Source organism: Setaria viridis, chromosome 3 (assembly GCF_005286985.2).
Source record: "Setaria viridis chromosome 3, Setaria_viridis_v4.0, whole genome shotgun sequence".
NCBI lineage: Eukaryota > Viridiplantae > Streptophyta > Magnoliopsida > Poales > Poaceae > Setaria > Setaria viridis.
In genome coordinates, this window is record NC_048265.2 from 8,494,972 (window position 1) to 8,522,500 (window position 27,529).

At 51.5% G+C, this 27,529-nt stretch overlaps 4 protein-coding genes across 5 annotated transcripts; 2 read left to right on the forward strand and 2 right to left on the reverse strand.

Moving 5' to 3' along the window:
* Positions 1 to 2,047: 2,047 nt before the first annotated feature.
* Positions 2,048 to 6,467, reverse strand: LOC117849911 (probable inactive receptor kinase At2g26730). Its single transcript, XM_034731648.2, has 2 exons — positions 4,953 to 6,467; positions 2,048 to 2,976 (listed from the first exon to the last, which is right to left on the reverse strand). The coding sequence occupies exons 1-2, from the start codon at positions 6,304 to 6,306 to the stop codon at positions 2,318 to 2,320; spliced, it is 2,013 nt and encodes a 670-aa protein (XP_034587539.1). The 5' UTR covers positions 6,307 to 6,467; the 3' UTR covers positions 2,048 to 2,317.
* A 2,523-nt stretch (positions 6,468 to 8,990) lies between these two features.
* Positions 8,991 to 11,849, forward strand: LOC117847545 (protein PARTING DANCERS homolog). Of its 2 annotated transcripts, none has more exons than XM_034728765.2 (9): positions 8,991 to 9,198; positions 9,824 to 9,945; positions 10,025 to 10,113; positions 10,199 to 10,294; positions 10,371 to 10,465; positions 10,556 to 10,596; positions 10,681 to 10,764; positions 11,292 to 11,450; positions 11,585 to 11,849. In XM_034728765.2, the coding sequence occupies exons 1-8, from the start codon at positions 9,162 to 9,164 to the stop codon at positions 11,439 to 11,441; spliced, it is 714 nt and encodes a 237-aa protein (XP_034584656.1). In that variant the 5' UTR covers positions 8,991 to 9,161; the 3' UTR covers positions 11,442 to 11,450; positions 11,585 to 11,849. The 2 variants fall into 2 exon arrangements, with proteins under 2 accessions (XP_034584656.1, XP_072148389.1); XM_072292288.1 differs by lacking the exon at positions 8,991 to 9,198 and adding an exon at positions 9,246 to 9,422.
* Positions 11,850 to 17,811: 5,962 nt separating this feature from the next.
* LOC117848997 (uncharacterized) lies at positions 17,812 to 18,700 on the forward strand. Its single transcript, XM_034730611.1, has 2 exons — positions 17,812 to 18,538; positions 18,651 to 18,700. Exons 1-2 carry the CDS (start codon positions 17,812 to 17,814, stop codon positions 18,698 to 18,700), a joined length of 777 nt encoding a protein of 258 aa, XP_034586502.1.
* Positions 18,701 to 19,695: 995 nt separating this feature from the next.
* LOC117850589 (putative cytochrome c oxidase subunit 5b-like) lies at positions 19,696 to 22,325 on the reverse strand. Its single transcript, XM_034732446.2, has 6 exons — positions 21,954 to 22,325; positions 21,767 to 21,852; positions 21,633 to 21,683; positions 20,040 to 20,106; positions 19,870 to 19,949; positions 19,696 to 19,761 (listed from the first exon to the last, which is right to left on the reverse strand). The coding sequence occupies exons 1-6, from the start codon at positions 22,087 to 22,089 to the stop codon at positions 19,696 to 19,698; spliced, it is 486 nt and encodes a 161-aa protein (XP_034588337.1). The 5' UTR covers positions 22,090 to 22,325.
* Between the last annotated feature and the right edge of the window lie 5,204 nt (positions 22,326 to 27,529).

A 27,529-nucleotide genomic window follows, 5' to 3' on the forward strand; every position in this document is an offset into this window, starting at 1 on the left:
GTGCGGGGGCTGCCTGCTACCGCCACCGCTTCTCAGGGATAAGATGAGAAGTGTACGGTCTCTGGCTCTTTGCTATCTAGGTATCCAGACAGAGATGGTTCGGATGAGGTGGTTCGCGGAACCCGCCACGAGCCAAAGCCATGATCAGAATGAGCTTCAGGCTTTGGCCATCAATTTGTCATGAGACTTTGTTGCAGGTCAAGGGTGCGCTGCTCTGTTTCCTACCTTGTCCTGCTTTAGGTTCGATTGTTTCGAGCTGCAACGCATAATGCAGACTTTTTAAAAAAAATAAAGTAGGAGCACTGCTGATTCATTTAAGAAGAAAAAAGAATGTTCCCTGACACTGTGCAAGATATGCAAACTTGGAAATATAGGAATCATGTCATGTCTATCTCCAAGTAATTTTGTCCTCCTGATCAGGGAAATTCACATTCTAGACAAACTCTGGCATTTCTTGTAAGCCCCATAGACCCTAGTCCAGTTGTGATTTGTGAGGTCTGTTCTCTTTTTCTCCTCCATGCAAACTTGTATAAACTTGGTGCTATATTCATGGGCGCTCTTCCATCTACCCACGAGCATTGTCGAAACTTTGCTTGATTGCCATTTCCAAGTGTTTTTTTGAACCAACCGTACAAGATAGTGCGAGTTTCTATTGATATAGCAGAAAAAAGACTATGGCCCATGGAGGCCATAGGTAGGAAAATGAAAAGAAAAAAAAATAAACAAGACTCGTCCGGTTGGATTGGGACGTCAACGCGAGTAACCACTTAACTCGACACGCCCGGTTGGATTGGGACGTCAACACGGGTAAGCACTCAAACTCGACACCTAAAAAAACCAGACTGGTTGGATTGGGACCTCAACGCGGTCGAACCACTCCACTCAACAAAAGGTGGCAGGAACGAAACCTTGCCACGACGCCTACCACTTTCTCCTGCTCATGTAGTCACCGAAGGCGCGGTCCCGCGTTGAAAGTAATGGAGAGAAACAGATCGCACCGCACCAAAAAGGCCACAGCCATGCGGGACCCATTGCCGTAGTGCCGCTGCAACACCATACTCCATCCGATAGAGTGAAACCATCAGATTCAAACCTCTTGCAGGCTGCCTCGCAGTCGCCACTGCGATAACACAAACACGCGGGAGCCTCGCCACACCTGTCGTTGGACTCCATCTCGCTCGTCGCCTCGAAGAAAACAGCGCACGCGGGGGCCTCGCTACGTCCGCCACACGGATCCGTTTCTTATGTCGCTATCAGGATGATGAGCAATGTTGCCCCGTTTACCAAGATCACCATCAAACAGCCAAACCACCGCCGTAGGTCGACATCACCTCGTTGCTCCACCCGCGCACATAGCCTCCGCCACCATGCCAGTATGCCAAGGAAGTCGCTTGCGCCGTCTTCTGATGATGTACCGCATCGGAGTCACCTAGCAAGACTGAGCAACCCGCTGTAGTCCGTTGCAAGCCTAATCATCCCACAATGTTGTTGTTGCAAGTGCTGTCCTCCGACTGAGTCTGTCATGTTGTTGGTTGTTCTGTTACAACCCAAGGTTTGACAATGTTGCCCTGAGTATCGTCTTTCAATGTTGTCACAACGCAGACTAAGGTCCCGTTTTCTTCCACTGGCTTATTTTTAGCACCCATCACATCGAATGTTTAGATACTAATTAGGAGTATTAAACGTAGACTATTTACAAAACCCATTACATAAGATGAATCTAAACGGCGAGACGAATCTATTAAGCCTAATTAGTCCATGATTTGACAATGTGTTGCTACAGTAAATATTTGCTAATGATGGATTAATTAGGCTTAATTAGGCTTAATAGATTCGTCTCGCCGTTTAGATTCATCTTATGTAATGGGTTTTGTAAATAGTCTACGTTTAATACTCCTAATTAGTATCTAAACACTTGATGCGACACGTGCTAAAAATAAGTCAGTGAAAGAAAACGCCCCCTTAACCATCCCCGCCCTAGAAGATTCGCCAGTCTCAACACTCAACGTGGGATGCCCATCGGCAGCTTTTACAACAGCAGAACGACTAGCATGATGATGGACTTTTGATGGGATTTTGGAGCAAACACTTGGGACGGTCAGAACTTCACAACAAGAACTAGACGGGAAATTTTTTTGCTGCGTTACGCTTGGAGAGTGGGAAATGTATTTGATTGGCAATTTGGCATGGCAATGGATGTCTGGGAAGCAGATAGGTTGAGTTAGAGACTAGAGAGTGAAAACAAATGCTATAAATCGATCGAAAGAAAGCAGCTTTGCCCTGCGGCATTGGGTTGCGTTGCGTTGCGCAGGTGGCGTCACGGCGTTGGGCCCCTGGACCTCTCCTCGTCCGACGCGCCCCTCGTCCCCTCGCTCTCCTCCGTCGCCGTGCGCCCGTGCCCGCCGGCGATCTCCTCGATCATCCTGACGACGTCGGGGGCGTCCGGGCGCGCGTCCGGCGCGGTGGACACGCACGCCATGGCCACCTGCAGCAGCGCCACCATCTCCTCCTCGGCGCCCCCGCCCGTCCGCACCAGCTCGGCGTCGAACACCTCCGCCGTCCACTCCTCCCGCACCACCGACTGCACCCAGCGCGGGAGGTCCACGGCGCCGTCGCCGCCCTCCAGGGACGCGTGGTGCGCGGGGGACTTGCCCGTCAGCAGCTCCAGGAGCAGCACCCCGAGCGAGTACACGTCGGACCTGAACGTCGGGCGGCGCGCGTCCACGAGCTCCGGCGCGCGGTACCCGCCGCCGCTCCCGCCTGGGCGCGCGGGGGACGGGGCGAAGAGCTGGTGGAGGCAGTAGTCGGAGAGAGCGGCCGCGTCGGGGTCTGGGCGCAGGAGGAGGTTCGAGGACTTGATGTTGCCGTGCGCGAGGCTGTGCGCCGTGTGCAGGTGCGCCACGCCGCGCGCGGCGCATAGCGCGGCCCGCATGCGCGCCTCCCAGTCCATGGGCGTCCGGCCGGTGCCCCGGCTCCCTGTGAAACCACGGTGTGTTAGCGTTTGCGACAACACACATGACACAGCAATGCAACAAACAATGAAATCATCACACTACTTACCCTTCTAATGAAAATGGTATCATACAGCAAAAATTCAGATTTTTTGTAATAATTAATTGCAAGTGGGTGCATAATTTCTAGTGTAATACTGATGAATAGAAAGACCATGAACATTTCGTATTGGGAAAAGGAATCCTCTAAGGAACGGATAACCGCAGAATGATGACCTTGGCGAAAAAAAACAGTGATGCATGCACAGTACCCTACTCTTCTTAAAACATATCCAGGCAGCAAAATGGTCAAGGAAGGGAACAAAGTAGGTGTAGCGGTTGGTATGCAATTAAACAGCGAAACAACACAACAAGTGTGCCAGCAATGCTGGGCGCGTCAAGTTTTCTAAACGCGTCAACCATTCAAGCATGGTGCAACGCCTCCGATAATCGGTACCAACTCTGTTACAAGGAATAATGCAATGGTAGGCCCAGAAAAAGAAACATACTGGATCAGCACGCCAGCATCATACATGTATGTATGACAGCGCATCTGACGTATCACTCAATCAAAACCTTGACTTCTTGCCATGCTCTGTTCAGTGTTTTCAGACACTGGGCAATCAGAAGCAGGTGGAGTGGTGGTCAGGTTGAGTAGCAGATATAGATCCTTGAGATGGACTGATAGAGCACAACTGAATCTGGAGGCAGTGTGACTAGTGGTAGTAGTATCTGCAGGAGCGGGAAGCCAAACAAGGAAGCAGACACTGCTGCGCTTGGTAAAACTGATATAAACTGCACCAGTTTCTGAATGGCAGTTGCTGCATCCGAACTAGAATTCTGATTCATGGCGTTTACATATATATAAACTGGCAGCGAAGAGTGTCGCCATGGGCAGCGAAGATTTGGTGAGGACTCAAAACTGAGGACGCCATCGCGGATAAGCGATGGCTACGGAACCATAAATCCAGATTTCAGTCGCTGTCTGATGACCGGCACTAAAGCCATCAGGAATCTGAAAACCGCTAGTCCGGTTGGAAACGTCCGCTCTCAATCCCTTTCCTGAGGTTGGAAACCAGTGGCCAGTGTTGCTGCTGGCTGCTGCCGAGCCTTGCGAGCGCCTGCTGTGTTGAGCTCAGGTCTGACCGAACGAACAACGTTGCTGGATCTACACTCCATGGTATAGTACCACCGTAATGGTATACATCAGTGCAGGGTGTTTAGAGGTACGCGACGTACCTGAGGCAAACATTCCCCAGGAAAACGCCGTACGTGTGCTGCAGTGACCGTTTGCGTGAAGATGGAGCAAACCAAACTAGCGGCGGATCCATTTTTGGAGTGGGCTCGGAGCGCGTTGAGTTGGGTGCTCCGAGCAGCAGCCGACAAAAAAGGGTGCAGCAGCTAATGTTCTCGTACCAGTGCTCCGGTTGCAGGCAATCATGCCAGCAGGACATGTCGCCGGCACGGCAACTCCCAAATTCCCAATCGTGCTCGGCTCAGCAGCTCGACCCCATTTTGGCCGGGAGTCCCAAGCAAGCGATTTCCTCCGCTCGAACATTTTCCCAATCCAATCGAGCGACACGCGACGAATCTAGCTAGCAGCACCAACCCATCCCCTACTCCGTCACTTGCTTGTCAAATCTATCGCATGCTCATGACTTCCGTCTCTCTCAGTCTCACAGTGTCACTCACTTTACAGGCAGACCGATCGATCGCACACCTACCACGTAACAGTACTCGTGCTTGAGAAATAAGGGAGCGGCGCGAAGCGAACTACTCCTGGCAAACACAAACACTGGAGTGGATCGCAAATAGCCGCGCGAATTCCGCGCAATGCCGGCAAAATGCAGCCGGAATTCCCTGGCCGCGCGCACCTCTCAACGATCCGGCAATGGCGATTGGTAAGCAAGTTCGTTGAAGAAAAAGAAAATGGAAAGGCTCTGATCGTGATGGATCGCTCACCGTGGAGCCGGGCGGAGAGGCTGCCGCCGGGGAGGTAGTCGACGACCAGCAGCTTCTCGTCCTTGGAGTAGTAGTACCCGCGCAGGGGCACCAGGTTCCGGTGCTCCGCCGCGGCGCCCGCCGCCGCCTCCACGCACGCGCCGAACTCGCGCCGCGCCGCGGCCACGTCCCGCAGCCTCTTCACCACCACCGTCGTCCCCTCCTCCAGCACCGCCTTGTACGACGTGCCCAGGCTGCCCTTCCCCAGCACCTCCGCCGACGCGCGAAGCAGGTCCTCCAGGTCGAAGCTGTAGTGGTGGTGCCCCGGGCCCTGCTTCCCCACGAACACCAGCCGGCTCCGCTCCGCGCCGCCGCCCGCGGCGGCGGCGGCCGCGCCGATATCCTTCGAGGACGAGGTGAAGTCGCCGCCCGTCATCTCCTCAGACAACGTCGACGGGGTCAGGCCCCGGGTCGGCGGCGTCGTCTTTACGTCCTCCTCGCCGCTGGCTCCGCGACGGTGGCGGTGGACCGCGCACAGCGCGAGAAGCACCAGGGCGAGCAGCGCCGCGGCCCCGGCGCCCACCGCGATGGCCACGACCGCCGCGCCGGACAGCTTTCTTTTCTTCTTCGACGAGGGCACAAGGACACCCGGGGGAGAGGGCGCCGGTGACGGGACGGCCTGGCATGGCTGGTCCACGAGGGGCGGGCCGCAGAGGTGGACGTTGCCGGCGAAGGACTCCGGGGGAAACCGCGCGAGGGAGCTGGGGATGGAGCCGTTGAGGTCGTTGTCGGCGACGTTGAACACCTCGAGCCGGCGGACGCTGCTGAGGCTCGGGAGGCTGCCGGAGAGGCGGTTCCCGTCGAGCCTCAGCGACCGGAGCCTCGTCAGGTTGTTGAGCGCGGACGGGACGTCGCCGGTGAGGTTGTTCCGGGACAGCGCTAGGTGCTCGAGCGAGGCGGCGAGCCGGCCGACCTCATCGGGTATGACGCCGGTGAGCAGGTTGCCCTGCAGGTACAGCGAGCGGAGCCGCGGGAGGACGAAGAGGTCGCGCGGGATGTCCCCGAGGAGGCGGTTGTCGCGCAGCGAGAGGACCTGGAGGCCCCGCAGCCCGCCGAGCGTGCCCTGCGGCACGCCGCCGATGAGGCCGACGCCCGGGAGGTGGAGCTCCACGACCGTGGCGTTGGCCGCGTCGCACCGGACGCCGGTCCAGGCGCAGGCCGGCACGGACGCGTTCCAGCCCAGCGCGCGCTCGTGCGGCGTGCCCGCGAGGAACGCCTGCAGCGCCGACCGCTCCTGCTGCGGCGGCTCCGCGGACGCGCAGCCGAGCGCCGCGGCCACGGCGACCAGCGCCAGGAGCAGCACGGGCGCGCCCATTCTTTCTGGGTCGCGCCGCGATGGTGGCGCGCGCCGGACGGGCAGGACACGCTGCTACGGCATGGATGGACGCGCGCGCTGCCGACGCCGAGGCATGGCGCGGTGGTGTGCCAGGTGTGGTGGGGAGGAGAGCGAGCGGTGCAAGGCGGGCCGGGATGAGACGAGTTTTCTTTGTTTTTATGCCGCTGCCGGGCGCGGGAGGTCGCTCGGGTGGGGCCGTGGGGGCGGAAGCCAAACTGGTTGGTGATCCCCAGCCTGGACTGGACTGGTTGGTGGGGCCGTGCTGGACTGCTGGTGCTGCTGCAGGTGTGCGTCCCTTGTGCACTTGGCCCGGGAATTTGCAGAGACCGGCGGGTGTGAATGCCTGAATGGTAGCTGCTGCGTGCATGGCGGTCGATCGCCAGGTACAGCAGCCACTGCGATCTGCAGACAAGGGAAGGGATCAAGCAACTTTCACTAGTCGGGCTGTTTGGAAAGAGGGAGCTAAACTCACATGGGATATTCGGATACTAATTAGGAGGACTAAATATAAGTTAATTACAAAACTAATCGTAGAACCTCTAGGCTAAATCGCGAGATGAATCTATTAAGTCTAATTAATCCATCATTAGTGAATGGTTATTGTAGCACCGCATTGTCAAATCATGGACTAATTAAGCTTAATAGATTTGTCTCGCGATTTAGCCTAGGGTTGTGTAATTAGTTTTGTAATTAGTCTAGGTTTAATACTCCTAATTAGTGTCCAAACATTCGATGTGACGGGAGCTAAAATTTAGCCCCCTCCTCCAAAATAGCCCCGAAGCAAACAAGGGCCTTGTTTAGTTCCCAATTCGTGGCAAAGTTTGCATTTTGCCATAAATGCGCAACTGTAGCATTTCATTTGGATTTGTGAATTATTGTCCAAACATTGACTAATTAGGCTCAAAAGATTCGTCTCGCAAAGTACAACAAAACTGTGCAATCAGTTTTTGATTTTGTCTACATTTAGTACTTCATGCATGTACCGTTGTCCAAACATTGACTAATTAGGCTCAAAAGATTCGTCTCGCAAAGTACAACAAAACTGTGCAATTAGTTTTTTATTTCGTCTACATTTAGTACTCCATGCATGTACTGCAAGTTTGATGTGATGGAAAATTTTCTTTTTGCATAGTGCTAAAGTTAGGATTTTGGGGAACTAAATTCTTTTTGCATAGTGCTAAAATTAGGATTTTGGGAAACTAAACAGGCGCCGCAAGGAATGCTCCCCTGTGTTGCAATGGACCAGGCGTCCAGGCGACTGAAAACCATCAGCAAGGCGGCGTAGCCAGCTAGCCGTAGCGGCGCGCTACTCTGCGCGAGTGCCACGGCGCCGGTTCAAGGACAAAAGGCAGTGAAAATCCCTGGGACTCGATTCTCATTCTAGCCGTGTGTCGGAAGCAATGGATCGACATCTCTCTCATCTCTTTCCTTCCCGGGGCAATGGGACCCGACGTGTCGCGCGCGGCCGGCCGGCGCCCTGTTGCCACGCCGTTTAGTTGACACTCTTGTCAGAACCGGTCTTAGCGTCTGTTTGGCGCTAAACTTCGGTCCCTTCACATCGGAGGTTTATATTAATTAGAAATAGTAAATATAGGTTAATTGTAAAATTAATTGCACAGGTGGAGGCTAGTTCGCGAGACAAATCTATTAAGCCTAATTAGTTTATGATTTGACAATGTGGTGCTACAGCAACCATTTGCTAATGATGGATTAATGTAGATTCGTCTCGCGAATTAGCTCATGACTTCTGCAATTAGTTTTATAATTAGCTCATATTTAATCTTCTCAATTAATATCCGAATACTTGATGCGATAAGGATTAAATTTTAGCCTTTAGTATCAACTAGCCTCTTATATAAGCTTAGCAGCGCGCCGCTGTCGTTTAATCTCGGCTCCGTCACTGTCCTTTTCAGCTCCGTCAAGGCATCGAACGGCCGGCTCCCGTCATGATGGCGGCTCCATCTGGCAATCATCTTAATCGATTTCGAAAGCTGTGATCGAGGAGTTAGGGACCAAGCACGTATAGTACTCTCTCTCTCTCTCTCTCTCTCTCGATTTGAAATCCATCGCAGTCACAGAGTCACCACCGATGTGTATGCGGGAGAGCATCATTCTGCTGCCTGGCAGCGATTGACCACAAGGCGTCGACTGATATTTTTTTTTCTTCTACGCGTTTCGATCCCCTCCCCGGTCGGCCGGTCCTGTGGCTTTGAGATACTGTATCGCTATCACAGCATGGTTCTTGTGACTTCTGCCACAGTACAATGTGTTGAGCACTCTAGCTCTGGTAAGTTTGCAGTCAGTAAGATTTTTTTTTGGAAAAAGGAATAGTCTCCGACTCTCCGTACTCATGTAAGATGATTGTCACTCCAAGAGAACCATGCCAATCGTCAATGGTAACGATAGATAGAACTGCAGCTTATTGTGTAGAGCTAAAAACTACCCCATATAGAGATCACAAGATCCCTTCGTCACAAAATGTGGCATACATCCAAGGAACTTCAGTAGGCCAAGCGCTGATAAAAAATACTATTGTACAATACCTGCTCTATTATATGAACTTTTTTCTTTCTTCTCTTGTGCTTTTTTTTTTTGAGGGGGTCTTTGGCTTTTGGTAAGCGGGTTATGAGGGAGGGAGGATGCCCACTCAAAACTTTCGCAGTCCGAAAGCACCAATCGGCCCAACCCGGCCCGCCTTCCTTCCCTCGTTGCTCTCCATCACACGACCGCCGCCTGCGCGCCTTCAGTTCTTCGCCCGCCCTCCGCTCCACCTCGAGTTCTCCTCTCGCGGCCGGCTTCCTCCTCCTCCTTGTCCTTCCCTCTACTGGAAAGGAATGGCGTCAAGTGGAGGAGACCTTTCAGGATTCGTTGGTACGCCCTAGCTCGCTTGAATTTTTCAAATTTATTCCAGTGGAGCAACCGGACCAAATCCAAATCCTTCCTTCTCTTCAATTAAGCCGGTGGTAACCCAATGCAACTCTCCATCTAGCGCACTGTTCGATTCGAAGATTCCGCTCTTAATCCATCCCCTTCTCTCCTCCGACGATTCGTGCTCGTCCAACTGTGGTCGGTGGTGGTAGACGGCCGGCGACTAGGTGGGTCCTGCTCCTCCTGCTGGTCCTGCTCCTCATTCCTCTCTCGGATTGAGGCATGGTGGTGGCTGGCTTAGGGTGTCCGGTTCGGGGTCGTCGGGGGAGGGCTCCAGGGCCGGCGGGCTTAGAGTGTCTGGCGGCGGCAGTAGGCACCGCGGCGGTGGCGGATCGAGGGTGGCGGGGTGAGGTGCCGCGGGCGGCGGACGACAACCGGCGGGAAGGGCCGACGGCGGGGGCGATGTCTTCTCCTGTATGGTTGAAAATGCAGTGGTGGTTCTAATTCTAAAGGCTGAGCCAGGATGCTATCTAGAGCTGCGGTCCTCTTAATGTTTATCTGAATTTTATTGCCTGTGTTCATCGAGTTGAAATTTTTGTAACTCAATTGGGCGCTACCCTGAGTGCAGGCCGAGGAGTATGCATGATGAGCACCTCGTGGAGAGACAAGCAGCACCCCAACCTCATCAACTTCATTGCCACATTCCTAGCTGCAAACTTGTACCGCCTCAACTTCCTGTCAGTTTCTCCGGTCAGCACCTGAATTCAGAAATGTCGTTGATTTGCTCTTGCGTGTCTTTACGTATAAGACCTGATTGAGTGGATTCCAGGACTTCATCTTCAACAATGGGGGCACATCTGTTGCTTTTATCTTTGAGACAAATTGGGATTCTGAAAATGAAAGTGCTGTCTTCAGCAGGTGAGGCTGTGAGACTTTCCTGGTTATGTTTGTTATGCGTTGCATTTGTTGGGATGGTGATGTCAGTCTTGGAATGCCTTTGCAGGGTGAATACACTGAAGAGGCAGTTCAAACATCTTTATGTTGTTGTTGTCGTTCCCACAGGAGAACAAAATGAATCATTTAACCAATCGTATTTCAAGTATGCACCTGATCTGATGTTAAATGTGAAGTGTTTATTTTGTGGAGTCTTTATATTCATGCGGTTCTTATTCAAGGTATGGCATGGAGCTTGGCTGTCCTACATTTGTGCCTGTTTGTGATCCAGAGATGGGATTTGAGAAGATTGTAAAGATAGCTCATGCTCGTGGAGGTAAATATCTACATAGTTTTCTGAAGTTCCTGACTCATGTTCAACTTTTGAACCGGAAGCTGGCATTGATCACATACCCTTTTCCTTCAGTATGCAAGCAGCAAGACATTGTCACAACTATGAGGAATGAGGTAATTTCAGATGCTCCCAGATACATGGGCGTACTATTTGTGGGCCTAGGTTTAGCTAAATTATTCTCTTGCTTCTCACTGTAGCGTGTGCAAGCTGTTCAGTGCATGGATGCATTTTTACGAGTGCTGACCTCTATTCCTGGTATTGACAGTCATGATGCAAATGCGGTATGTGCTAAACTATTTTCCTTTTTCTGTAACTCTATGAGCTCTTGATTACTTATATATCAATTGTAGCTGGTTAGTTCTGAGTGCTTTGCAAGTTCTTTCTCTAGGGATAACCGGATACGAATTCACATGACACATCGTTTTCTTCAAGAATTATCATTATTTCACATGTCATCTGCAGTTCTGCACTCATTATAATGTGTGAATGATAAGCCACCATACCTATAATCTGAATGATATTCAGGGCGGATCAGTACTTAAATGTATTTTGGAACTCTGCGTGCAAAATAATATTAGTTTTATGCAGCTATTCAAGAATAATAACTAAGCATGTGGTATGTTTTGCAAATCGAGTTGTGCTCTATTCCCTGATGCTTCCCGGTGCTAATCTGTTTATTAGCCTTGCCTGTAGTTAAGTAGTCAGATTCACTGTAAACACCAGTTGCCTATTATCTGTTTAACTTCTACACACTGTTCACTGTGGTGTGCTTATTGATAGTGATGCTACTCTTTTATTTATTTCTAAGCTTTCCCAAGCTATTGGCTCCATTGAAGCAATTGCAAAGGCATCCAAGGAATTCATCCTGGAAAACACTGATCTTTCCACTGAGAAGGCAGAGAGGATTGTCAGGTTCTTCAGGGATCCACAGTACTACTTAAGCCCTAAAATCAAGTAATTCTTGCAGGTATTCTTCTCTCCCACAGGACGCATGTAGTGATTTGTTTACTCAAAGTATGTGTCAATCATTTAGCATCTGCGTTGATAGAAAGCTTAGGATTCCATGATGCTGAGTTACTGATAGTGTCTCCTGATTTGCAGGCAAAATCAGGTCGATTGTTTCGAGTCCCTCCCTGTTGAAGTGCGCTAACATTGGACACCTGGATCGTGCATCCCGGGCTTGTAAATATTTCTGCAATAGCCAAGTCGCGATATAGCGGAAGACGAATGACGTCGTACTGCCTAGTTGATGACAGTGAGACACTGTAGAATCCGTGCATCCTGTAGTTCTGAACAATTGCAACGTTCCCGTGCAAGCATCCATCCCCGTTTATTTCGAAGAAAAAGTTTTTTTTGTTTTCTTTTAGGTTTCATGGGTTTGTTTGCACACGTTTCGGAGTCCAAAGCGGTTCCGATCTGCGAAAGATTTCGAATCCCACGCGTTGATGCCTCGAGGGACGGTGATAAAAACAGATGGGCAGGCGCCAGGCAGTCTTGCCCTCGATTGCCATGCAACGCTCCAGTAGGCGGAGCGGCGAGAGGAAAGGAAAGAAAAGCATGCCGCCGCCGCCGTGTGCTGGATCCTCCTCCGGCGGCTGCGGCCAGGTGCGGGTGGTGGACGTCTGGGCGCACAACCAAGAAGCCGAGTAGGCCCGCATCCTGGCCCTCGTCCGCGGCTTCCCGATCGTGGCCGTGGCCACGTCCCACGACGTCCCCGCCGGGCCGCCTCCGCCCCCCGCGCTCGGCGGCACGCTCGACGGCAGCTACGAGGCCGTCCGCGCCGGCGTCGAGCGCGTGCGGTTCGCGCAGCTCGGGCTGGCCCTCGCCAGCCGCGACGGCGACCTGGCCCTGGGCCGCGTGTGGCGGTTCCACCAGGGCGACCATCTGGGCGCCGAGGACAAACGCTTCCTCGCGGCGGTCGCCGTGGACCCCGGCCCCACGGCGCGCCGGGCGGACCCGAGCCGCCTGAGCACCGCGCTCAGGGCGGCCGGACGGCGTCCTCGTGACGCGCGACGGCGCCGAGGACGTGGCCTACGTGGTCAGGCACCTCAAGGGTGTCGGGGCGCTCCCGCCGGGTCGCGAGGAGTTCCTGCGGGCGTTCAACACCGCGTTCCCGGAGCTGTACGACCTCAAGGTCATGGCGGAGTGGACGACCCTGACGCAGACGGAGCCCCCGCTGGCGGCCACCTGGCGAGACGCGTTCCGCGGTTTCCTCGCGCTGGTGCGGGACAGGATGCCCGGCGATGTATTGGTGGACTACAACGCCTTCCTGTTCGGCCTCGGCGCTGCGGACACCATCGAGCTCATGTCCATCAAGAGGACAAGAGCGAAGGACGCCGAGGGACGGAGGCAGATGAAGGAGCTATTCCGCGAGCTGTGCCCCGGTCAGGATCCGGCGAACTTGGATAGTTTGCCTTTCTTTTGATGACGCCTTCTACCCGGAATTGGGTAGGATCATGGTTGACGGCATTGAGCATTTGGGCTAAGCCTTTAACACTAGAATAAGTTACCTTTAATAAAGTTACCTTTAATTTGCTACGTTCCAAAAGTTTAATTTATTACTCCATCCGTTCCAAATTATAGGTTAGTTGTTTTAATATTTTTAGGTTCATTGGAACGGAGAGAGTATTGCATAAGGTCGTAGGAAATGTTGCAAACTCTTGGGTGTTTTTCTTTTGCTGGCAAGATGTGTATTCACAATGTAATTAATTTGTAACCATCGTCTAATTAAGATTCAAGAGTGAGTGAGAGCTCCGACACCCCTGCCCTCAATGGTCGTAAGCACGTGAGAAGGGAGTACAACCTCTTGAAACCAAGAGGACTAGCAGTAAAACCCGCGCACACATCAAAAAATGAATCAAACTACCGTAATCCTTATATTCCTTAACGAGAGATATAAACACCAACATTACAATTTTGACATCAATTAAGATTCCAAAAAACACAATGCTTTCATGGAGACAAAATTAGGTTCATGTAGACATTATGGTTTTAGAACTGAATACATGGATTCAGGGGCGGATCCAGAACGGGGCTGCGCCCCGAGCTGAGCTGTTGAATCACACCTAAAATAGTCTAATTTTGTCTCCTAAGCCTCATTTTGTTAGGCTAAACAACACATAGGTTAAAGGGACTCCATGGTCTCGCCCCGGGCTGCAGCCAGGGCAGCCCGGGCCCTGGATCCGCCCCTGCATGGATTGCACATCGAAAGGTAAACTGTTGCAAGGAGCAAGTGTTAGGCTATGCATGCATGCGCACTCGTCCCTATCTAAGCTCACAAATAACTCTATTCTAATGAGTATCTTCGTGAGATGATAGAGCTGGAGTGCCCGATCTTTCGGTGAGAGGGATAACTTCGATTTGTGGAGGAGGTGACTCTTACGATCCGACTACAAACGAACAGGTCATGGCGCCTTAGCAATCGCTGAACCAACTCCAAATGGTTATTGACCTTGCTGATGGCAAGATCAACCTGAACGTGAGGTTCTATTCCTACAAGCAATCGAAGAACAAGCAAGAACAAGATGAAGGCAAAACTGAATATCAATTGCTCACAAATTGGGGTTCACAATGGCTATCCACATGTGGCTGCTGAGCACAACTGTAGCACAGGACGTTTGCACAATGAATAAACTTAACAAAGAAAACCCGCCAAACCAAGGGGGCGTGAGCAGGACTAAATAGGAGAAAGGTGGGTAGGGAATTTCGTCCAGCATGAATGGGTGGCTGAAATCCCCACCTAACCTTTTCTAAAATAGCTACGTATTACATGGAAACAATCTTTCCAAAAGATAGATGGCGCAGCACCCTTTATTGGCTTCCATAGATGGCGTTAAGGTTGTCATTCCTGGACAGAATCTTCTTCTTCATTCCTTAAAAGGATCACATAATTCCGGTCACGTGCACGGGCTCGCGTTATTGGACCTTGAAACGTTTCTGGATTTGGGGTAGTGGGAAGTGACGTCGGTGCTGGTTCCGTCGGAGTAGCAGGTCCTGTGTAGGGGTTGATGTCCTCATCATCCTCCCCTTCTTGAATCGAAGTCGTCCTCGACGGTATCTGCTCATTCTCGCCCGCATATGGTTTTAAATCTGCAACATTAAAGGTAGAAGAAACACCATATTCTGCAGGCAGGTCGAGTATATAGGCATTACCATTAATTTTCTTCAGCACCTTGAATGTACCATCATCACGTGGCATCAGCTTAGACCTGCGCAAAGTAGGGAAACGTTCCTTTCGCAAATGCAACCAGATCATGTCACCAGGTTCAAAAGTAACAAGTTTCCTACCTTTACTACCAGCAACCTAATTTTTAGCATTAGTATGAGCTATGTTCTGCTGTGTTTGTGCATGGATTTTGAACATTAATTCAGCATGTGCAACAGTATCTACATGTTGTTCATCCGGAGAGGAAATAGACACTAAATCGATGGGTGCCCGGGGAATGAAACCATAGACAACCTGAAAAGGGCACATTTTTGTGGAGGAATGCAAAGAACGGTTGTAAGCAAACTCAACATGCGGCAAACAATCCTCCCAAAGTTTCAGATTCTTGTCTAACACAGCCCGAAGCATGGTGGATAAAGTTCGGTTAACAACCTCCGTTTGACCATCGGTTTGTGGGTGACAAGTAGTGCTGAAAAGTAATTTAGTACCCAATTTGTTCCAAAGTGATCTCCAAAAATGGCTAAGAAATTTAGCATCGCGATCTGAAACTATTGTGTTTGGTAAACCATGTAAACGAACAATCTCACGAAAGAACAAATCAGCAACATTGCTAGCATCATCACTCTTATGACATGGTATAAAGTGAGCTATTTTGGAGAATCTATCAACGACAACAAAGATGTTGTCCCGCCCCTTCTTAGTTCGAGGTAACCCCAAAATGAAATCCATAGAAATGTCCAACCAAGAAGAAGTAGGAACAGGGAGGGGCGTGTACAAACCATGGGGATTCATGCGGGACTTAGCTTTTTGGCATGTGGTGCAGCGTGCAACAAATCTTTCCACATCACGTCGCATCTTGGGCCAAAAGAAGTGAGCTGCCAGGATGTCTTCTGTTTTCTTAACACCAAAATGGCCCATGAGGCCGCCTCCATGTGCTTCCTGTAACAGCAAAAGGCGAATCGAGCTTGCTGGAATACACAGTTTGTTAGCACGGAACAAGAATCCATCATTCGTGTAAAACTTTCCCCAACTTTTACCAGCCTTGCATTGTAACAGTACGTCCTTGAAATCAGGATCAAGAACATATTGTTCTTTCATGGTTTGGAGGCCAAAAATTTGGAAGTCAAGTTGCGAGAGCAGGGTGTAACGACGAGACAAAGCATCAGCAATAACATTTTCTTTCCCTTTTTTGTGTTTGATGATATAAGGAAAAGATTCAATAAATTCAACCCACTTAGCATGTCTACGATTCAGATGCGTTTGACTACGAATATGTTTTAAAGATTCATGATCTGAATGAATAACAAATTCGCGAGGCCATAAGTAATGTTGCCATGTTTGTAGGGTGCGAACCCACGCAAAAAGTTCTTTGTCATAAGTGGAGTAATTCAGACTAGCACCACTTAGTTCGAGCCCCCTCCCCTCCCTTCACTCTCTTCCACTCGGACCAGAGCACGACTGGGTCTCGGACACCCCATTCTCATCCCTCACTCATTTGTACCCCCACTGCAAACTTTGAGCATCTGAGCCTAGGAATATAGTCGGCCGACCGATCCCGATTGGACGTAGGGCTCGTTGCCCGAACCAGTATACATCCTGTGTCATTGTGTGCTAGGCCATGTTCGATCTAACACACGGCAAAACTACAATATTTACTGGTCGGCCAGATTTCGCACCGACAGACGTGTTTGTATATTTTTTTCTCCCTGTTGCAATGCACAGGCATATTTGCTAGTTTAGTTTTAGAACTTCCCCACATGCTATGATGTTAGCGGTTTTGTCCCCTCTAGGCTCACATACTGGCTCTGGCTGCCATATTTACGGCTGAATTACTACTTGGGGGCTCAGTGCTCATCCTCACGCAGCCGAACCACCGAACCTATGGACCTCCTTCTCAAAGTTCTCTCGGTGAACGGCCCATTTCGTTGGGCAGGAAAACCTCTCACGCCGGCGCGGCGGCGCGACTCACTCGCATTGCAGCGAACAGCTTGCACGCGAAGCCACACAAGCCTCCGGCAGGCGGCAGCCATGTCATCTCATCGGTTGCCAGCCTGGCAGGCGGCCGTTACGGGTTTGGTACGGGTTGGAACCCCCTCGCTTCAGGCACGGCGAGCAAATAAAGGCAGCGCTCGCCAAGGGCCTCGCATGCGCCACAAACGAGCAGCAAGCCCTTCTGCGTCACCGCTTCCAATCAGAGACGCGACCCTCGCCGGAGTTCGCGATGGAAGCGCCCGGTGAAGGGCCCTCCTCCTCGGCCTCCTCTGGAGCGGAACGAGCCGGCGATCCCCTCGCCCCGTCCGGCGACCCGTTCGCGCGCATGGCGGTGTCCGACGTCGCTTTCCAGTCAGTTTGGAGGAGCAACTGCGCCGCCGAGTTCAGCGTCATACTGAACCGGGTCCGCCGCCGACCTCGACGCCTCTACATCTCCGTCGACCAGGAATTCTGCGGAGGCGCCAGCGTGAACCCACTACATTGGCCCCAGGACCCCGAGAATTGGTACGACTACCTCTCGACCTTCGTGCACGCCGGGGACGTCCTGCAGATCGGACTTGCCCTGGCCTTGGAGCAGCCGCCGGGCGTTCCTCCGGAGCCAGTGATGGCGTGGGACATTAACCTATGATTCGATGAGGTCAGCCGCTCCTACCATCCCGACACAATCACCTTCCTCCTCGGGCACGGCCACGATCTCACACGCCACAAGAACGAAGGCGTCCTACCTGAGTTGGCGTGCGCTGCTCTCCTCCGTGAGCTCCCGTTCGGCGACCCCAGCGTTACTTGGATCTGGTACCATGGAGACAAGGACGTCGCCTTCCTTTTCAAGCTGCTGCAACGCTCGGGTCGCCTCCCTCCGGAGCGCCACAGCTTCCTGCAACTAGTGCACGACAAACTGCCAAGCCTGTACGACGTGAAGGTGATGGCCCAGGTTGTGCAATCGGGATACAAGGGTGGCCTACGGAGGCCTGCTGGGATGGTCAGGGTAGAAAGAATTGGAAATGCTCATCAAGCGAGTTCAGACGCTATTTTGACAATGGCGTGTTTCTCGGAGCTTTGCAAGAGGTGCGTTCATGCCAAGTTGCTATGTCGGCGTGGTCTGCTCTCTGGCCTTGAGCAAATCCACCCCGCAGTTCTCAATGCAAGGTCAATCGATGATAAGCGGCAGCACATGGTGGTTGAGGTGAAGTCTTGGAACTTTGATGATGAAGCTCGCCGGATTACAGAGCTTGTACCTAACAACTTCAGCACCATCATGTGTGATGTGACTCTGCCAGGGCTGAGTTCCCCCTCGCTGTTAACTTCAGATGCTCGCCGGGAGTATGAATTGGTGAAGGGGGCCCTGACACAGAGGGTTGAGGATATTGGAGAAGTTATTCTCGGATTCGCAAATGCCGAAGGCTTGCTGGGGTGGGGATGCCTCTGGAAGTTCAGTTTTGACCTGGGTGATGCATTTTCTGAAGATGGAATGCCGACGCTGAAACAACAATGTGCGCCAGCAAGCAAGTTCTGGGCTCTGATGGCGGCATGCGGTGCCTTGCATCACCCAGGCACGATGTGGCTGTCCTGCCACGGGGGATACGGATTTGCTTGGATGATCAATTTTTTCCTGTCACCACTCCCCCTCCCAAAGAAGCTGGATGACTACGTGCAGATGCGGGCAGCTCTTTGGCCGTCGCTCTACGACGTTGCCCTCATCGCTCACTGGTGCGCCGACGTCCAGTTCCGGGCTCCGGGCTGCAAGGGCAAACTCCTCGATCTTGCTCGTTCTCTCACGGTACCGGTTGCAGAAGACTTGACAAGTTCATCCATTGATGGAGTGGATAGAGCCCTGCTTCTTCTCAAGTGCTTCCGCAAGGTATCAGCCCTCCCAGAGTTCAGCTGCGTGCAGTGGCCAAGTCTGTCAGGAGTAGAGCTATGTTCAGCTGCTGTTGGGCATGCTCAGGGCGTCCTGACGCGCGACTCCCAGGTCTTGCCTACATTTCTTTTCTGTTGGTTGTGTTTCTGCAGCGATTGGCATGTACAATACTGTTCCAGACATTCTGTTTGATCGTCAGTAGAAAGTAGAAACAGTATGGTGGAATGGATTCGTTTTGCTACGTACATTGCCGGTGTATATACTTGCTCGATCCAGTGGATGTGCTATTAGTTTCTTTCTTTTTGTGTGTGCTGCCGGTTCTGTATTTGGGTGCTGGGCTGAACTGAACAAGTGCGCTCGCTTTCGTTTTGTGTGTGCTGCCGGTTCTGTTGTATTTGGGTGCTGGGCTGAACTGAACAAGCGCGCTCGCTGGTCCTGGAATGTGCAGGCCTTCGGCCTGGTGGTATGTATTATCTTTCATATGATCAGTGACCGATCGAGGAACGGTTTCCTGGCCCAAGATGGTATCCAGCATCACAAATTCACGCACATACATAGGAGTACTTTGAATCAAAAAATGAACTCGTGAGTTGCGAGACGTGTATACCAGTACAAGACCGCCTGCAAAAAAAAATGAAAAGAAGAGAAGAAAAGAAAACACCTACTCCCTCCATTCCAAATTGTCATTTTAATTTTTCTAGGTTCATAGATATTTGTATGTGTACGAACATCTATGAATATAGAAAAGCTAAAACAACCTATAATTTGGAATAAAGGAAGTAAAACCATTGAGGGCTCAAGAACCATTGAGGGCTCAAGAACTGGGATTAGCTGTGTCCTACTCGCCGTCTGCTCAACTTCAAGAAACTGCTCTCAACTTCAAGACACGTGGCCTCATTGATCTCGGAACAAAAAAATAATACAAACATTGCAAAGCCACACCTTATGGTCACTAGAGTGAAACAGATCAATGCACTCATCCTTTATTTGATGATGCACTGAGCAAAAAATGCACATGCTAAACAGAAACACTTGTAAGGTCTACACGGTTCCAACAAAATCCGTAGGTGAAAAACACCACCTGACCCGCTTCATGGTCAAACACTCATCAATTACAACTAGAGCAGTTCGATGCTGCAAAGATAAACCAAAACCATGTATCACCAAGTTATTATTATCGCCAATTGACACATGGCCTCAGTGATGCTCATCTTCATCGTCGTCATGCCCATCTGGATCACCTCCGTCACCAATGACCTTGAGCTGCACAAAGTCAACAAAAAGAATATTTCACCACTGGTAACTAACAGCAAAATCAACTAATGTTGGACATCTTTTATAACAATCAGCCAAGGCATTGATTTCAGTTACCACAAAGTACTGCGAGCAGACAGGACACTCATGTGGTTTATCCTTTTCCAACCAAAACCAGACAACATCATGTTCATCCTCTGCAATAAGCCCGATGCAAGAATTAACCAGTTATGGTGAGTTACATATTTAACACTTACAACCATCATATATGGTTAGCCTTGACATACCTTCTTCGCCACCAGGACAGCCAACTATTCTCTTGTTATAGTAGGATTCTATCACAGCTGGTTCCTCCTGCAGGCAAGGCATTCAAATGAACAATCTTGCAGCACAGAAAGTCTCATATGCAAAACCAAAATATAAGGAAGAGAGTGATCAAGTATCTCCATATATCTAGAATACATATGCAGGTAATGTCAGACATAGTATACATAGGAGGACATGCCTAGGACTGAAGAATAGGAACCAACAGTACCACAGACAAGTGAAAACAACAATATACCCCTGTAGTGTATTAAATTTTCAACGTATTATTGTTTTCTTAGGTTGCATGCTTACCTCCACAATTCCCTAGCTAAGTTTATACTAAACCTACCTATCACTAACAGGGCTCATTGCCTCCTTTAGTTAACATGAGTACCACATGTAGTTACAGTGTATTCAATCACAGCATGATCAACTGCATCCTTAAGCAAAGAACATTGGAGTCACTAGTCAGTGGATGAATTCTGCATGAAAGACCAGGAAGTTGATGGATTGTAGTTGAAAACATCTAAGTGCACTCCACAACAAGCAATAAACAAATCTAGCCTGACACTTAATACAAGTCCAAGTGACAGTTTAGAGCATATATGACCAACCAATGGTGTATTTAGAAAAGCTCCTTAAGGAAACTTAAGCACGATAAACTTCAATTACTTTATAATTTGCCATGCCCAATGAGAAAGGCCCTGCATATCGAGTACTTTATGTTGTTCAGAACAATTGAGCAATCATGTGGCATACAAAGTCAGGTATGCAAAACCAAAATAGCTGGGGAAGGAGTGATCAAGAACTTCCACGCATCTAGACTAAATATACAGGCAATGTCAGTACTTAGAACGCACAGGAGGCCATGCCTAGGATTGAACAATAGCAGAACCACAAACAAGTGAAACACACAGTCTGAATCTATTATGCATTAAAACAGATCTGTCACATTTATGCTTTGCCTTCACAGTTGCCTAGCTAAGTGGTATACTACATCCACCTTATCTACCAGGGCTCTTTCTGCTAACAGGAGTAGCCCATGTACTAAAGTGTATTCAATCACTGCAAGACAGTGCACCATCTCAGCATGGAAGGATAGGAAGTTGAAAACATCAAAGCGCAGTCCACAACAAGCACTGATACTTAATGCAAACCTCCAAGTGATAAGTTAGTTATAAACTACCTTGGGATTTCATTTTCATGTATGGCTGACTGATGGTGTATTAGAATAACTCCTTCAGGCAATGCAGTTTAAGCATGATAACATTTCAAATACTCAATAATTTGCTATACTACATGAGTAACAAGAGATGGCTCTTGTGAGCCAAAAATGTGTTACTTACAAACATGCTAGAGTTACGTGATACATCATTAGTTGCTGTTAGCACAAGTTGATGCAAGGAAACAACTACTGTGCACGTTTTTGTCATGCGGCTATCACAAATTGAACCACTGGCAGGGCGGCTAGAGATGAATTGGACTTGCATTTTCTATACCACATCACACAGTTGGTGCGATTCTAATAACTCAGGTATTGCAGATAACAAATTTCAGAGCAGCAATCAACTCACCTTAGTGCCGAAGGGGCCGACGGGAGGATCCATGTCGAACCTCTTCTTCCCCTGGAGAAGCACGCGACAGATTCAGGTTAAAATGCCGCCGCAACCCCACACAAAACCCAAACCCAAACCGTGACACCCCTCACCTGGAGCTCCACCTCGAGCTCCTCGCGCTCCAGCCCCGTGGCGATCGGCATGACATCCTCGACCTTGGTCGGCGCCGGCTTGTCACCTGCGCAACCACACCACAGGGCATCGATCAGAACAAGCCGCTCAGGGAGAGCCGGGAAACAGCTGGAGATCTAAGGGCTGGGCCGGGCTGGGGGCGCTTACCAGGAGAGAAGAGGAGGGGCGAGGTGCGCCGGAACGCGGCGGGCGCCGTGGAGAGGGGCGCGGCGCGGGCGCAGGACGATGATGTGGCGGCGGCGCGCCGGAGGGAGGAGGCTAGGGTTTGGAGGCGGCGCCACATGGCGCCCGTGGTGGTGGTGTTCTCGGGTCACCCCTCGCGGAGGTGGGGGTGGAGGGAGATGCCAGGGTTGTCAGTAGTGTGGGCTTTGGAGCTCCCGTTAGGCGGGTTTTCCAATCCGCCGTCGCTATAGGGAAAACGTACTCTGAGCCCGAAGCAATTCAAAGCATGAGCGAGCAACGTTGCGTGCCAGCGCCACGCCGCCACCTCACGATCACGAGACACCACGGGTGCGCCGGCATTTCAACTCGCCTAAAAAACCACCCGAAGAGAGGTCGATCACATAGGCTTGGCTCCGTGGAACTAAAGTTTAGTCCTCCCTTTTACCCTCTTTTAGTCTCTAAATTTCTAAACAGAGGGACTAAATAGAGGACTAAAAGGATTAGTCCTCTAATCTCTTGAGGTGATTAAAGGGGACTAAAGGTTCAGAGGACATCCCCTGCCCCTCATTATTGCCTCAGGAGGACTAAATGGATGCAGAGTTTGTGCATTGATTAGGGGTATTTTGATCTTTATTCATATGCTTTAATGGCCTTTAGTCCCTGAATCCAAATAGGGTAGGGACTAAGTTTAGTCCTAGTCCAAACAGGCACTTATTTGTTGAGGCTGTCTCCCCTGACACCCTGACCGTAGGAATCCTCTGGCGTGGCGGCGCACTGTGCGACATGTGGCCAAGTGCGGGCTCCAACAAGGCAACCATGATGGCAATGGCAGTGGCAGCCATGTAGGGCGCGTTTGGCAGCCTGCAGCGTCTCAGCCAGGCTCGAGCTAGCCCATGTAGTCTCATTGGATGCAGAGATGTTGTTTGGCAAATTTGTAACTCATGGTGCTGGTTGGGCTGGGAGGGTGCATGGGGGCGTGCGCCGGCTGTGTGGTGGCGCGACGCGGTGGCGGTAGGGCGGAGACCGCGTGTGCCGGCGGCGGGAAGGAGAACTGTGGGCGTCGGTGGCAGACTGTTGCGACCGACAGTGGGAAGGGCTGCGCACCACCGCTTGCCTCGGCCTCCCCACCCGCCCGAGCACCGTGGACGGCCCGCCGGCCTGCCCATGCGTACGGCGTGGAGGAGGCGAAGGGATTTCCCTCTAGGGGAGGAGGACGGACGAACGGGACGGCCTAGCGACACCGCGACGGCGGTGGGGCTATCACCATAGACAACAGCGGCTTTCTCGCCACACTGCCATAACCTCGGTCAACCCACCCGCGGCTCCTTGTGATTGTGGAGGTGCAGCGCGATGGCGGTAGGGTGGGGGCCGCAGGAGTTGGTGGTGGGGCGGAGAGCGGCGGGAGCCGGCGATGGGGCGGAGGACTGCGGGCACCGGCGGCTGGGAAGTGGGAGGAGGGCTGTGGGCATCGGCGGCTGGGAGGAGGGCCGTGGAAGGGAGCCAGGCGTCGGCGGCCAGTGGTGGGGAGGGCCGCGCGCCGCCACTCGCCTCGGTCTTCCCACCTGCCATAGCACCGCGGACTGCACCACGCTTGGCTGGGAGGAGGGCCGTGGAAGGGAGCCAGGCGTCGGCGGCCAGTGGTGGGGAGGGCCGCGCGCCGCCACTCGCCTGTCTTCCCACCTGCCATAGCACCGCGGACGGCCTGCCGGCCTGCACCACGCCACCTTCTCGTGCTGCACTGCGCTCCTCACCGTGTGCGCAGGAAGGAGTGGCAGTCGAGGACCTCGATCTCCATGGAAGGTGCTCGATTTGGGTGGCGGGGATCTCGATCTTGCCGGTAGGAACTCGATTTTGGCTGCAGGGAACTTCAATTCGGTGATGTGGGAAGCTCCTCCTTCGATGGTGAGGAGCGGGACAAAGCTGTTGCGTGAGGAAGAAGAACCAAAGGTGATGACAACAGCCTCGTGTGCGCCGCTTCAGCCTACATTGCGTGGAATGATCGATTTTGGTGTTCCACATGGTGCAGGCTAAGAGGCCTCTTTTGCATGAGTTGGACCTAGCCGGCTGGCCCGTCACCCTATCCAGGCTACCAATCAAGGGCACCTGCACCTCTTGGGCCTAGCTGAAGCCTCATACAGGCTGCCAAATACGCCCGTAGTATAACAATGCAGATCGGAGCTGTCGATAGCAGTGCAGCAGCAGGCTCGTAGCTCGTGCAGCGTTGCGAATCCACAGGGACAATCCTCCACGGACCACGGTGGTAGTGGTATGCAAAGCGGGCTGGTCGACAAGGCAAGAAATGTACGTGCACACTACTTGCTCGAGGGATATTTAGTTATTTGCCATCTTTAGAATGGGCACTCCTTGAGAAGCCATTTTTAGAATGGCACCTACATATTTGCCACAGGAGAGATGTTTTACTAACAAATTTGCCATTTTGTCCGACTTGGCACGCCAAGTCACCCCTCCACACTGGAATCTGCTCGCCAAATGACCCCATGCCCTTTGCCTTCTGCTCCCCATGTGCCGCGTCCCGCTCCCGCCTGTAGCTCGCGCTGTGTGGCCCGCTTCAGGCGCATCCTCCTGCTACCGCCTGTTGCCTCACGCCGCATGGCCCATGAATGGAGGCCGAAGTGCCATCATTGCCCATGGAACAAATTGACCGACCGCACCTGCTAGCCTGCTGCCAAGGTCTATGCCACCCGCACCGTCGAGGTCGGTGTCGCTGCGCCGCCGGGTCAAGGCCGGTCGTCCTTGTTGCCGGTGTGGACCTGGCCAGCCACCCGCGCCACTGGGGCTGCCAGCTCGCTTCGCCGGGCTCGCGCCGGCGCGTGCCGCTCCGCCGTCACCGGGGTCGGGGCCGTCGCGCCGTCGAGTTCAGGGCCAGTCATCCTTGTCGTTGGTGTGGACCCGGCCGGCCACCAACGCGTGGGCAAGAACCTTTTGGCATCCCCCATGCGCCCCTGAGGAATGCCTGGTTGAGCATGTCCATGTCTACGCTGTTCTGATCATTGAAGAAGGTCGAGGCCTGGGTGCCGTGTTCCCCATCTCTGGTAGGAGGGGAGGTGGTCGTTGTAGCTGTCTCCTCCACGTCACCCAACAACCCCGAACTCTTGATGCCCGTGTCGCTGCCGCCATTCGGGAATCTCGTGATGGCGGTGTCTTTTGGGGAAAGACGAGTTGGCTGACATCATGAGTGGTGAACTCGTCGATTCCCGCTCCCATGTTGTGGAATGGCAAGGACAGGAGCAGCTGGGAGAGCTCGACCGGGTCGTAGGGCTGGGTGGCATTGGCAAACGCCGGGGCGGCATTTAAGGACGCCGAGAGGGTGCAGGCGCCGCTCCCGTTGTTGTTTGCAGTTAAGGAATCGTGGCGGCGGCGGCGAAGAGGATTTGGGTGTATGGCTGCTGGGCCTGGAGGAGCGCGGGGTGGTCGGGGTAGTGGTAGAAGAACTTGTCGTCCATGTCATCCTCCATGAGCATGCGCGAGATGAAGGGGAGCACGAGGAGCAATCCGGCGTAGCATGTTGGCGGCGGAGGCCGCGGGTGGCGAAAGAGCGACCACGTGGGCGACGGAGTGGCTCCAACAGCCGGCAGAGGATGCGACGGCAGTGCGGTGGCCCGTGGGTGGAGGCGTGGCCTCGACGGCAGCGGCGACCCGCAGGCGGCGAAGTGGGCCCGACGGCTGGCGGAGGAGGCGACGGCGGTGCGGTGAGCCGTGGGGGGTGGAGCGGCCCCGACGGTCGGTGGAGGAGGCGACAACGGTGGGTCCTGAGGAGGAGACGGAGAGAGAGAAGAGCGGCGCGCAGGGAGCGCCAGGGGCACGGGGGTCATTTGGTGAGTGGATTCCAGCGTGGAGGGGTGACTTGGCATGCCATGTCAGACAAAATGGCAAATTTGTTAGTAAAACATCTCTCCGGTGGCAAATATGTAGGTGCCATTCTAAAAGTGGCTTCTCAAGAAGTGCCAATTCTAAGGATGGCAAATAGTTAAATATCCCCTTGCTCGACGAAAGGCCTCAACGGTGAGAAACAGCCTTGAGTTTTATTGGTACATTTCTTAATTTTTGAGCTCGGTACACAATACTAGGCTATACTAGTGTTCGAAAAGGACTAGTATAGAAACATCCGACTATCAAGATTAATTGTATACTACTGAAACCTTCACCTGTGGTATGGATAGTATACATGAGTAGTATAAGGGTATCATAGTAAAAGAACACAAATGACATCACTAAAATTTTATTTTTGATACTAGTATAAAGTTTAAAAGACCTTACTAAATCATCCATAATCATGAACATTTAGTACTAAGTAGTAGTATTGTATTGTGTACCGTAAAAGAGCTCTAATTTTTTTTCCGAACGCATTGACTTTTGTCTCTGTTGTATTCTTTTGCTTGCATTTCGAAATGAACAATATCATTACGAATCAATTGTCCGATACCTGCAACCCCGAAGACAGTGACATGCACGTCCCATACTCCCATCCATTTAATCCCTCGGGGAGAAGCTAAACAGAATCTTTGCCAGGGTAACTTCCACGGAGAAGGAAATGTGGTTTCTTGCCAAATCTCAACTGTTCGATGCTCTTCTCTGCACTGCTTGACCTTGACATCTATACATTGGCATTCTACACTCTAGTAACTCTACGTAGCATATATAGACCACATCAAAAAGATAATGTCTTTGATTCTTCCACCCTTAACGACTTTTCGTTTTTTTTTCGCATTACGGATTCAGCCTTTCAGAGTCACAGCAAATAGCTGGAATTTCCTGCCTGGAAAGCAGTGTGTCTAGAAGACATGACATTGCTTCAGCATCTTGCATTGCACATCTTTATTGATTGAATGATGTGAAAGGTGATGTATTCCCTTTCAGCTTGGGCTGCAATCTGAGCCCAATTGTTTCATCCCAACATGAAGGAGCCATCAGTTGAGATCACTAAGTTTACAGTAGAGGCTCAAGTTGGAAACGTGATGAGTTCCCCTTTTATTTGGATGCTGAACTTGTCATACTCATGGATATATGCACCACACCACATATAGTTCCTGTGAACATTACAGAATAGGAAGTAATTGCTCAATGATAATATAAATATTCTATTCTATTCTATTCTATCTTCTGCTGGTGCAATGCACCCAGAATCAGCACTATTGCTATTGCCAAGTTGTGGTAACACATACCTACCCACAAGGCTACATGATCACTCATTAGTCACGTTCCACCAACTGCCAGTTTGGATCATGTTATAGTTTCTCTTTTCCTTTTCTGGTGAGAATACAACGCTATAGTTAGCAGTTAACACTGTTGAAAATTTATGGAGCTTTGACAAAGTTTGTTTAGGCTTTACTATGAGAGTCAGGTTATAGTTGACTCGTATCGCAAAAGAAAATTTGACTCAAAAGGTTATAATATTTGAGTGTATATTTCATGGGCCCATACACGTGCTGTAAGCCTGTAACTTTCAGTATTTCCCTACTATCGCCAACAGATTATGGCGGTCCATCTCACGACCTCAAATCCCCAGCTGAATGACTTTCCTTTGTTTTGGTTTATCTGAT

Excerpts from the sequence above, each read along its gene's own strand:
- LOC117849911 (XM_034731648.2), bottom strand. The coding sequence starts at position 6,306 with ATGGGCGCGCCCGTGCTGCTCCTGGCGCTGGTCGCCGTGGCCGCGGCG. Across the intron at positions 2,977-4,952 it reads CCTCTCCGCCCGGCTCCACG|GGAGCCGGGGCACCGGCCGG; the intron begins GTGAGCGATCCA and ends GTGGTTTCACAG.
- LOC117847545 (XM_034728765.2), top strand. The coding sequence starts at position 9,162 with ATGGCGTCAAGTGGAGGAGACCTTTCAGGATTCGTTG. Across the intron at positions 9,946-10,024 it reads ACTTCCTGTCAGTTTCTCCG|GACTTCATCTTCAACAATGG; the intron begins GTCAGCACCTGA and ends AGTGGATTCCAG. Across the intron at positions 10,597-10,680 it reads TCACAACTATGAGGAATGAG|CGTGTGCAAGCTGTTCAGTG; the intron begins GTAATTTCAGAT and ends TTCTCACTGTAG.
- LOC117848997 (XM_034730611.1), top strand. The coding sequence starts at position 17,812 with ATGGTGGTTGAGGTGAAGTCTTGGAACTTTGATGATGAAGCTCGCCGG. Across the intron at positions 18,539-18,650 it reads CAGCTGCGTGCAGTGGCCAA|CGATTGGCATGTACAATACT; the intron begins GTCTGTCAGGAG and ends GTGTTTCTGCAG.
- LOC117850589 (XM_034732446.2), bottom strand. The coding sequence starts at position 22,089 with ATGTGGCGCCGCCTCCAAACCCTAGCCTCCTCCCTCCGGCGCGCCGCC. Across the intron at positions 21,853-21,953 it reads GCCCCTCCTCTTCTCTCCTG|GTGACAAGCCGGCGCCGACC; the intron begins GTAAGCGCCCCC and ends GTGGTTGCGCAG. Across the intron at positions 21,684-21,766 it reads AGCTCGAGGTGGAGCTCCAG|GGGAAGAAGAGGTTCGACAT; the intron begins GTGAGGGGTGTC and ends GTGCTTCTCCAG.